The 11,960-nt window shown below is 42.8% G+C and overlaps 1 protein-coding gene across 1 annotated transcript; it reads right to left on the reverse strand.

The window, feature by feature from the left end:
- Positions 1-10,523: 10,523 nt before the first annotated feature.
- Positions 10,524-11,438, reverse strand: LOC143384534 (vomeronasal type-1 receptor 4-like). Its single transcript, XM_076839664.1, has one exon. It carries the CDS (start codon positions 11,436-11,438, stop codon positions 10,524-10,526), a length of 915 nt encoding a protein of 304 aa, XP_076695779.1.
- Positions 11,439-11,960: the final 522 nt, after the last annotated feature.

The following is an 11,960-nucleotide window of genomic DNA, read 5'->3' on the forward strand; positions in this document are numbered from 1 at the left end:
TCCACTAATTTTAAAAAGGTGATAAAGGTATATATATGGAAGCATGCTGCAGAGACACATAAGACTGAGAGTAGAGTAGAAAGGCAGGCATGAAATGAAATTGGATGCAACTCTTTTGAAATATAACTGAATATAAAATGAGCCGTGACAATGAAGATGAGAACCTAAGAAAAATCATAGATTTCAGGACACCTGAGACAGTGTATGGAACAGAATGGAAATTTCACGTAGGTGTTAAGAGAAAACTCAAGATCAATGTGGGACAGAGATTTTAAACACAGCTCAATTGAAACCCTGACAGATACGCAGAGGTATGACAGACACTAACACACACAGGAAATGAAGGAATGGAGACAGCACAGGCATACGAAAGAAAAGAGAATTAGAGTTAGAAATTAAGAGAGAGGAACATATAGGGACATTAAGACAAATATTAGAAAGAAAAATCTGAAACAGACTCAAGTCCCTTGCAGAAGCTCAGATGTGGTAAAGGGAATTCATATAGGATCTTCCCACCTCACTGTCTCCTGGTGCTGAGGGCTGCAGGGTCCTTCTCCAGGCAGTCAGCCTCTTTGACACAGTGAGATGTTTTGGAAAGGCAGTGTCTGACCTGCAGAGCCTCAATTTCAGGGACAGAATGACTACACCTCTCCTCCCAGGGGTCGTCAATCACCTTGTCACCTCCTGCCTCAGTGACCTTGTTTACCATGAATCATTTTGATGCACCCAGAGAAGCAATGGATCCTCTCCCAGGCACACAATGACCCTCTGGGAGTAACTGTTAGGTTTATTAATCAGGAGTGCTAAGTCATCACTAGAGAATGTGTTTTCTCCTGTTGGACTGCTTCAGGAATTAAAACCAAGGATCTAGAAAGACACTGAAAGTATCCACACAGTTGATGGAAATGGCCACAGCTCTGGATCCAAGCTGACCCCTAGCAGGTCTCCAGAGAACATTCTGGCTGCTCCACAGGGGGTCACTGTTTTTCCTGCAATTACTCTGTGTTTCAATGTCCTCCACACTCCCTGAAGCACAGGCAGGGGGGAACTTTTAATAGTCTGAAATTTTAATAGCCTAAAATTGTTAATTTTAATAGCTTGAATTGCTTCATCATTTATATTTCCACACAGTACTACAACATTAGCAAAATGTTCTGCATTTGTCAAAAAAGTAACATTCTGTCTTTAAAATTAACATTTGCTTTCTCTTCAAGATGGCATACACAAACTCCCAAATCTCCATTGCTGCACCCAACAGTCATGAAGATGGAGGGGTTACAAATCAGTATCCCATGAAGTCCTGATGAACCCGTACGCTGGACCCTACCTGTGCATACATGTGCTAACAAGCATAGAAAGGAGTTTGAGAACTAAGCCCAGGACACCTCTGCCCAATCCCATGTGCACATGCTAGGGCTGGATCTGAATAGCACAGCTAAAGTTGTAAACCAACACTGGAATCCTGAGTTCACAGAAAATATCAACAAGCAGGAAAATAGAACACATTCTCTATTGAATATCAATAGGATCACAAATTCTGAACTACAACATCCATGTGTTCTGAAAAAAACAAAAACAAAATATCATTAAGACCACAAGTTTGAATATTATCCTAATGTTAAAAGTGGTTTACACATAACCATTACAGTACTAAATGTGCTGTAGTTGAACATATACTTTTCACTCAGAGGCCTCCACTGTGAGATGTGGCCTGCTACTGAGGTCTATTGGGTCTCAGCCCAGACTTTGCATGCTGGTGAGACTGTGTTCAGAAGAGGCCACTTGCTGGGGTTCTGCAGCAGAGAGGGGCTTGGTAGGCTGAATTTTGTGGTCATTGTTTTGAAGTTTCAGCAACAAAATCTCTCCTTGCATAGTGAACATCAATCAATACACACCCAACAATGAGTCAACAAGTAAGTTCAAAGTATTTGCCACTAAAGTGAAAGGAGAATTACAAAAATGCTCAAGTTAGCTAACTAACGTTTCAACAAAGCAATGCTGATACTTACTGATGTTTGATGTTTGGTTTGGTACCAGGGATTGAGCCTGGGCGCTGAACCACTGAGCCACATTGCCAGCCCTTTTTTATATGTTATTTAGAGACAGGGTCTCCCTGAATTGCAGAGTGCCTTGGTAATCTGCTGAGATAAGGTATGTACTGAGGATCCTATTGCCTCAGCCCCTTGAGTTGCTGGCATTACAGGCGTATACCGCCATGGCCAGAACTTGGTGATGTTTGAAAAGAGAATATAAAGCCAAGGAATAGAAGGTATAATGATAACCAAATGGAAGTTATAGAGTTCATAAACACAGCAACCTAAATTGAAACTCCATGAATGTCGTAAGTGACAGAAATGATGACAATTGGGAAAGTTGGTATAGTGTCAGATAGATCAGTAAGTAGTAACCAGTAGGAATAAGACAGAGGAAAAAGGCTTGAAGGAAAATGAAGAAAGTGCACCCCTGTAGGACAAAACCAAAAGTATCACATTTATACATCAGAGTAACAGAAGGAAAGAGAAATAAATGTGGGGGTGAGAAAAGATATGAGAAAAAATGGTTGATGGGCTGGGGATGAGCCTCAAGTGGTAGCCCGCTCGCCTGGCATGCACGGGGCATTCGGTTGGATCCTCAGCACCACATAAAAATAAAATAAAGATGTTGTGTCCACCAAAAACTAAAAATAAATATTAAAAAATTCTCTCTCTTAAAAGAAAAAGAAAAAGTAGTTGAAAAGTTGAAAGTTTGGTGAGAGACATAAATCAACAATTAAGAAGCTGAGCTAGACAACAGGATGCATTGGAAAGCATTCATACTTAAGCATAACATTATTCTTGGTGAAGTATAATAATTGTATGAATTATTGGAATTCATTTGATATGTTTGCAAATGCACATAAAATAATTTGCTCTGTTTCATTCCCCACTACCTCACCTTTCACCCCATGATTTCCACCCTAGAATCCACTGGCCTCCCTTCTGTTCTCATGAAATCCTTTTTGTTCTCTCTTCTATCTATCTTGCACATATGAGAGAACATATATGACCCTTAACTTTTTGAGTCTGGCTTATGTGACTTAATATGATGCTACCCAGTTCCATGCCTTTTCCTGGCAAAGACATCATTTTTTCCCCTCTTTATGACTCAAAAGTTTCCACATAATTCTCTCAAAAGATGCAGGAAAAAAAAACAGTTGACATTGTTCAGCTGAATTAATGTTTAAAAATGTAAAGACTATACTCAAGGCCAACATCATATTAAGCATAGGAAAACGTAAGCATTTCTTCTAAAGGCAGGAACAAGAAGAGGAAGTACACTCTCACCACTCCTATTCTTGAAATTCTAGCCAGAGCAATCAGACAAGAAAAGGAATTAATGGGAACAGATATAGAATAAATAAGTATATGAAAAAAATATATAAAAAGAACAAATTTTGTTTTTGCTAATGACTTGATCCTATATTTAGAAAACCCAAACACCCCAACCATACACTTCTTGAAGAAATTCAGCAAAATACAATATAGAAGATCACAATATGTATCAATCATTTTCCTATACTCTAAAATTGCTGCTCAAAAAGAAATTAGGAAAACAATCCCATTTATAGTAACCTGAAAAAAATAAATGTAAATAAAGAAGTGAGACCTCCACGGTTCGGCCAGTGAGTTGGAAAGTGGCCTATGTTGCCTATGTGGTTCAGCACACTGAATCTGGGAGTTGTGGTTAGCACACTAACCACACCCAGCCCCATCATCATGGCAACCTGGCTTTCCTCAGGCACACAGCATGTCCCTTTCCTTCTGCTTTTCTGCCACTGAAATATTAGCCTATTGTTTGCTGCTCATAAGTGTGTTGCTAGGTCTTTGGATCACTATGACCCTCAGCTACATTAGCCCAGTGACAGGCTATGCATAAAAGCCTGCCTATGCAATAATGAAGTGGATTGAGTTCTGTGAAACTGGTCTCTGGAGGTCTCTTTTAAGACTTCCCTTGCCACACTCTCCTCAGCTGTTCGGTGGGTTTTGGCTGGACCGAGGGAGCCCACACTCTACAGTGAAAATAATAGAACACTGAAGAAATTGAACAAGATGGAAAGGCCTCCTATATATTTGGATAGAGAGTATTAAAATTGTCAAAATGGCCATACTACCAAAAACATACAGATTCAATGCAGTTCCCTTCAAAACACCAATGGCATTCTGCACAGAACTGGAGAACAAAAGAGACTGAGAATACCAAAGTCATCCTCTGCAAGAAGAGTGATGCTGGAGGCATCACAGTACCTGATCATCTATCATACTGCAGAGCTACAGAGAAAACAAGCATGGTGTTGGCACCAGAACAGACACAAGTATCAGTGGAGTAGAATAGAAGACACAGACACACCCACATAGTTACAGTTATTGGTACTAGATAAAGGTGCTAAAAACACACCTTGGAGAAAAGATATCCTTTTTAACAAATGGTGCTGGGAAAACTGGATATTCATATGTAGAAGAATGAAACTCTATCTCTCTCTTTCATGCTGCCTCCAATTCAAACCCAAGAGCATCAGAAATAAACCTAGGAATTAGACAAGAAATTCTGTAACTGCTAGAAGTAAACTTAGGGTCAGCACGCCAGCATCAATGACACAGGCACTGACTTCCTTAATAGGATCACTCTAGCTCAAGATATAAAACCATGAATCAGTAAATGGAACAGCAACAAAATTCCTCTGCACAGGAAGGCAATTACTGACACTATGAAAAGAGAGCCTATGGAATAGGAGAAGATCTTTGGTAGATATTCCTCTGACAAGGGATTAATACCCAGAATACATGAAGAACTCAAAAATCTTAACCCAGTCAATAAATGGACAAAATAATTAAACAGAAAGAAGAAGTACAAATGGCCAACCAGTATGTGAGAAAAATGTTCAACTTCTCTACAATCAAGGAAATTCAAATCCTACTACATTGAAATTTTATCTCGCTGCAGTCAGAATGATGATCATCAATAATATAATAATAAATGCTGCCAAGGATGTACGGAGAAAGCTACTCTTATACATTGTTGGTGGCACTGCAAATTATCAATAATTATTCAAGAAAGCAATAAGGAGAGACCTCCAAAAGGTAGGAATGGAACCAACATATGGCCCAGGGATCCCACCCTTGGTATTTATCCAAAAGATGTGTTTGCTGTAGTTGACACAGCCACATCGATGTCCATAGCAGTGCACTTGAAGACAGCCTAGTTATGGAACCAGCTTGGGTGCTCACTGACAGAAAAATGGATAAATAAAATGTGGTGTATGTACACAATGGAGTTTTACTCATCAATAAAGAAATGAAATTATGGCATTTGCCAGTGAAGGATGGAACTGGAGGCCATCACGCTGGGTGAAATAAGCCAGACTCAGAAAGTCAAGGGTCAATCTTTTTTTCTCATGAGCAGGAGGTAGAGCAAAATGGGGGCAGGGGAGAGGAACCCCATCAAAATAGAAGAAAGATCAGTGGAGTACAGAAAGAGGATCGAGGGGGAGAAAGGAGGGACAGAAAACGGGAGGAACAGTGGAACGAAAGCGACCAAACTATCCTATGTATACCTATATGCATGGATTTTTAAAATGTATAATACACAGAAGAAAGACCAGTAGAATAGAGGAAATGGGACTGGGCAAGGGAGGAGGGGAAATGCTGGGGACTGAATTTGAGCTAGGAGAGGTAGGGGAGGTGGAAGTGAAGGAAAGGGGTGTGGGGCAAGGTGTCTGCAAAGTCTGTGATGACAGCACATGGAAGGATCTCACTGCCTCTCATGGAGAATGACTGAGAGAAGACACACGTCAGCTCAGGCATGAGTGACTGCATCCAGATAGGAAGCCCTTCATTCCAAAGTGAGTGGGCGTCACTGTGGAGAGGTCTCTGCTGACATCAGAGACGCCCCAGGGTGGCTCACTGCAGGCTCAGAGTGAGTGAATCTCTCAAGCCTCCCAGTTCTCCTCCCCAGCTCTATTTGTAGAGCTTTCCTCATATCACAGAAATGATTCCTGCACCCTGAAGAGCCTGTGTATTCCCCTGGGTTATGATGTCTGATTGCTCATAGGACACTGGAGTAGTCCAAGCCCTACAGTTATAACTAGATTATGTAAAGTGGGCAATAGGAATTTGTGGGATACTGCAATGTTTCATTTGAATTGTCCACTTGATTGGGTTAAGAGATGCTGATGATTAAGAGGCTTCTGAGTGTGTCAGTGAATGTGTGTCTAGAAATGATTGGAACGTGGAACAGTGGACTGAAGTGGAGACCCTCCCTAAGCATGGGAACCACTGTCCAATAGGACAGTGCCTTGGATGGAATAAAAGTTGGAAGACTAAGGAAGCAGCAGCAGATGCGAGCTCAAATCTTGAATGTGTTCTTGATTGCTGCTATGATCACCTGAGGATATCAGACTCACTTTTCTTCACTAGTCTAAAATGGACTCTGCCAATGATTCTCTTGGGAGTTTCCTGAACCCCTGGGCTTTGAACTAGGGTAGCACTGTTGATCCTTCTTGTTCTGAGGATTCAGCTTCTTGGGCTGTATCCCACATTTAGCTTCAGGTCATTGTGAGATCAGGCAAGGCGGGTAGCAAGCAAAGGAGGCAGAATAAAAAAAAAAAACAAAACATATTTTTGTAGTTGTAGATGGATAGAATGCCTTTATTTAATTTATTTTTATGTGATGCTAAGGATCGAACCCAGTGCCTCACACATGCTATGCAAGTGCTCTACCACTGAGCTACAGCCCCAGCCCAAAGGAGGCAGATTTAAAAAGATCGCCAAAGGAGGCTTTATTTGAGACTCTCTCCTGTGGGGAATTCCATCAGACTGAGAGTGAACAGGAGAAAGGCCTGAGGAGAAACCATGTGGGACCTGGACAGGACTGGAATTTTATGGGGCTCATGGCAGGAAGGGAAGGGATTGGAACCCGAGAGGGAATTTTAGGGTCCGTTGTCCCGCTGGAGTTGGTCAGGGGAGCTGGGAAACTCCAGGATTGGCCAGGGGTCCTGCTGATTGACAGGCATTTCCATGGGATTCTGATTGATGTTTCTTTACTGTGTGCACGCGCGCTGTATGTGTTTTGTTCCTGCTTGGTGCTTTGTTCCTAAGTCACCGCCACCGACCTGACAGTCATGTAAGCCAATCTAATAATTCCCCTTTTTGTAATCATAATTCCTGTTGATTCTGTTCCCCTAGAGAACCTTGACTGATACAGAAATTGGTACCAAGAATTGGGGTTGTTGCTGTTAGACCAGGATGCAAGAAAAGACCACTGACTCCAATTAAAATCAAATTAAAGCAAGCTTATTATTTCCACCGGCCAGGCTGCCTCTCCCTCCCAAAATGGCGGGAACAAGACACCTTTCCTACAGCCCAGCTTTATAGCCCAGAAAGTTACACAAAAGGGGGGTTACAGATAACAGAACTCTGACAAGCATCACACTAATGGTAGTTTACATTTTTTGCTGGCCCCAACATCAGAATTTATGAGGACCATTAGAGCCTCAGAGAGGGTCGTTGTCTGGCCAGGGAAGGCCAATATTTATGAGGTGTCACTAAAGTTTCAGAGAGGGCTGTTATCTGGTCAGAGAGGCAGGCATGGGTGAGTTCAAGGCACGGGCAGGCATTCCAAGCAGGTTCAGAATTTGCAGTAATTTATAGTAAAGCCGAAATTATCTTTTCATGGCTTTGTGGCAAGATGCCCAATTTTAAGAAAAGATCAGGTTGGATCTATCAATTGCTGGACTAACCTGATAATGTGGTTCATAAGTTTGTGGAGCATTTTGGAATTGGTGGGAGGAATTTTGAGATGCTTAGCAATGCAAGCTGGAAATGCTTTAGACTGTCATCAGTGCAGCTTTCTGATGGGAGCTCAAAAGACCAGAATGCCAATAGCATCATGGGCAGTGAAGAGAGGGATCAAGAGAGTTTAGAGGAAAAGGAGGAACCTATGGGTAACTGGACTAGAGGCCATTGGGGTTCTGTTCTGGCTAAGAAGGTGTCTGCATTTTGCCTGTGTCCTGAGACCTTCTGTGAGGCTGATTTTTAAAAGTGATGGACTTCTTAACTGGGCAGAAGTAATTTCTAGGCATCATAGCATTCAGGTGGTGGCATGGATATTGCTGGTGGCTTTTAGCCAAGTTCATTGTGATATTCAGGAGCAGAAAGCAGAGCAGAAAGATTTGAAAAACCTGGATTTGAAAGGCCAGAATAAAAGGAGGCTAAGGAAGTTGCAGTTTTTAAAGACATTAAGGCCACTAAAGAAATGCTAAAGACTTTGCCCAGAGACATGTCAAAGATGGCCTGAAGGCATCTCCGGAATTGGCAGGACTACACCCATCTCAGACTCAAGAAAATAAAAGTAAAAATTCTCTTGAGAACAGACCTTTGGGGCATACTTTTTGCACAAGGGGGCCTAGGAAGTTTTTCAACATGCTCAGCTACCCATTCACTCACAGGCTGCTACAGCCAGTGTTCCTGGAGGCTTGGCTGCTGCTTGAAATGGAGAGATGGCAGTAGACCTTGGCATCAAGCACATGGTGCTAGTTCTTCAGGAATGCAGGATGCTGGAGTTAGGGCATCATGGAGGCTTCCACTAAGATTTCTAAGGAAGGCCTTGGAGGCCAGGAAAAGCATAGCAGGGCCTGAGTCCCTGCAGGGCCCCCACAAGTCCAAGTGTGGAGATATGAGGAGGAAGCCAAAGCTGTAGTGGACACCTGAGATTAAGAAATGCCAGTAATGTGAGACATCATCTTAGGAAATTGCAGGAATCAAGCAGAGAAGAGCCCACAGAAAGGCCTGGAGAGAACAACATGATGCCCTGTGCCCCAAGGGCTGGACAGGAGAACAGGACTTGTTTGCCCAACTGGAATTCGATCTAGCTCTGGTTCCATCCCTTCTCTATGCCCCTAGTTTTGTAAATAGAAATGTTCACTCTATACCTTTATATATTGGATACTTATAAATCGCTTTTATTTTGACAGGCGCTCACAATGTGAGATTACTTTGAGCCTCAGAGAAGACTTTGCATTTGAACCCTGAGCAATCTTGGAACTGTTGAGACTATGGGGACCCTTGGGAATGGACTATATGTATTTTGCATGGTCAGATAAGTGTGAGCTTTTGAGGGCCAGGTGCAGAATCTTATGGTTTGGATGTGAGGTGTCCCCCAAAAGCTCATGTGTGAGACAATGCAAGAAGGTTCAGAGGAGAAATTGTTACTGCTGTTTACCGATGAGGAGTCCTTGCTTCCCCAAATGCTGAAGTATTACACCACAGAAGCTCGCTGAGGGAAGTGTAGAGTGGAAAGTGGAGGCTTTATTAAGGACAGCAGAAAAGACTTCCTCCCAGAGGAAGAAGGGGGCCTGAAAGGTGGAAAGGGGAGGTGGTCCCTTTTTTATATCTAAAGTCTTCTTTTAGTCTCCCACGTTCCTGTCCTTTGTTTCCTTCTATCCTGCAGTGATGGAAAGCAGGTGGGAAGGCCAAAAAGTGGGAGACAGGGGGACTGATGGAGCTGGGGGGAGTAATCTGGGCAGGAAGGGCCTGGGGTGGTCTGATTAGCATCTCCCTGTTTGCTGGGAGCTGCTTCATTAGTTCCTTAGGATGGGTTCCGGGCCTTGAGGACATTCACTTTTCAATTTCCCCAGGTGTTGTTCTGGTTTCCTGGACTCCATTCTCCATAATGGTCTCCATTTTCTTTATCCTACTCAATATTAGACCCGACTTACCTAACTACACTAACTACCCATCTTTAAATCTGGCTTCAAAATGACTAGGTTATAAGAGTTTTAACCCAATCAATGAATTAAGTGAAGTGGTAGGGTGTGGCTGGAGGAGGTGAGAATTAGGGGCACAGTGTTGGCATATATATATTTGTATCTGGCAAGTGGAAAGCGCTCTCCCTGCTTCCTGATCACCATGATGTCAGCTGCTTCCCTCTGCCACAGTCTCCCACCATGATGTTCTCTCTAATGTTGTGCCTGAGGATTGGAGCCAGCCTATAGACTAAGACCTCTGAAACAATAAGCCCTCAGATAATTCTGTCCTCCTTGAAAGTGGTTCTGGTCTGGTCCTTTAGTCAAAGTAGCAAAATAGCTCCCTAACACAGATACATAGAAGCAGTTTCTTAGGCCAGCACATTTTAATAGAAGTATGAAATCCACAAATGTAATTTTATATTTTTTGTAGCTCTATTTAAAAAAGCCAAAGCAAGCAGATAAATCATTTTAATGTCATATAGAAAATACACTCACTTTAAAAAGAATAATAATAAGGATGCAATCAATATGAAAATTGTTGCAGTGATACATACATACCCTTACTCCAACTAAGTCTCCTAATTGTGAGAGCACAATAGATTTGTATAGCATATGAATTCAGACTAGTGCCATTTGAAGTGGTCAAGAAAACCTTTTCCCAGATGAATCATGAGGGACTCTCTTCTTTATAAGCATGGTGGGTCAGTTCAGCCATCAAATGCTCTTTGGAAACCTATAATTCTTATTGTGAAAAGGATGAAGTAAATTGGGAAACAATTTTATTATTTTTCATCAGCAAAAATGGGCAGATGGTTGGGTAGCATGAAGATAAAGCTCCACTCAGCCCCTCCAGCCTTGGGATTTTCTTGTGTGCATAAAAGGAATAAAGAGTCAAATAGTTGTTTGAGAAGTAAAAGACCACGAAGCAACTTACAAGCAGGAGGATGGTGCGGGTGGCTTTGTGTTCAGGAGATGTCTGGGAGGAGACGCGGGAGCTGTGGAGGTGCTGGGCTCTCCTGTGGTGTCTGTAGAGGAGGTTCACCATGTACAGGCTGGTGCCAATCATGAGGAGCACAAACACCAGGTCATGAATCAAGATGACACTGAGAAATGTCCCTGAGTTTTGGTTTCCAAACTGCCTGGTTTGGCAGTATGGATGGACATAGCCACGACCAACCAGAGTCAAATTTCTAGTGGCTGTTATGGTTTCAATGGTGTGGATGTAGATGAGCATGTTGATGACCCAGAAGAAAAGGAAGGAGGGACAAGTCCATGTAGGGAGCTTAAATTTAAGCCACGCCCACTTAGAGTTCCTGGGACTGACAGTGATGGCTTGAAAGGCACTCAGGAGAGAGGTGGTGCAGATGGAAACACCCCGCGTCACTCTGAACATATACAGGACTGCTTTGCAACCAACATCGTCCAAAAATTGTCTTACTCCAAAGGATGAGGCTATATGTGGTGTCAATGTGAACGTGATTGTCAAAGTATTGGCCAAGGTGAGGTGGGAAAAAATGGGATCCATTAGCCTCTTCACACGACGCTGGACTGAGAAGGTGTGCATATACAACAGGAAGAGGAACAAGTTGCCTGGGACACCAGTGCACAGCTGAGAGACCAGGAAAACACCAAACATGGTGTCGCTTGGGAACATCATCTCCTTATTATGACCTCGCTGTGCTCAGGAAGGAATCCAGGTCTTCATGAATGCTGGGCAGGTGCAGTACATTGAGCTACACCCCCAGCCCAGGAACATTATCCTAATGATGGCTCCGAAGTTTTAATTAGGGAAACTGGGTCCACAATGAAAAATGAATAATTACTCAGAATTATTTTTAACACATAGATTTGCATTAATAGTCACTGTTCAGTAGGAGAAGAAGATGATGAAGTATCTACCTCTTTGTGTTTCAGGGCCTGGAGAGACCCTTCCAGAGCCTGGATTCCAGGGATTCCTGGGAACAACAGATCACAGAGGTAGGTGACAGAGAAGGTGAAATTCAAGCCACATCACTGCATTCTAGGACACTGAGCAGGGGACCTGGGGCTTGTGTGAATGACAAATGTGCAGGTTATAAGGCACATTTTCTTTGGAGCCCAGGCTGTTTCATCTTCAGCCTGTGTTGCTGTGGTGTCGCTCTGCAGGGCACAATCCCTCTAGGACACAGACTAGCTGTGT

Source organism: Callospermophilus lateralis, chromosome 18 (genome assembly GCF_048772815.1).
Source record: "Callospermophilus lateralis isolate mCalLat2 chromosome 18, mCalLat2.hap1, whole genome shotgun sequence".
NCBI classification, from domain to species: domain Eukaryota; kingdom Metazoa; phylum Chordata; class Mammalia; order Rodentia; family Sciuridae; genus Callospermophilus; species Callospermophilus lateralis.

Bases quoted from the DNA above. Each gene is read 5' to 3' on its own strand.
- LOC143384534 (XM_076839664.1), bottom strand. From the start codon at position 11,438: ATGATGTTCCCAAGCGACACCATGTTTGGTGTTTTCCTGGTCTCTCAG.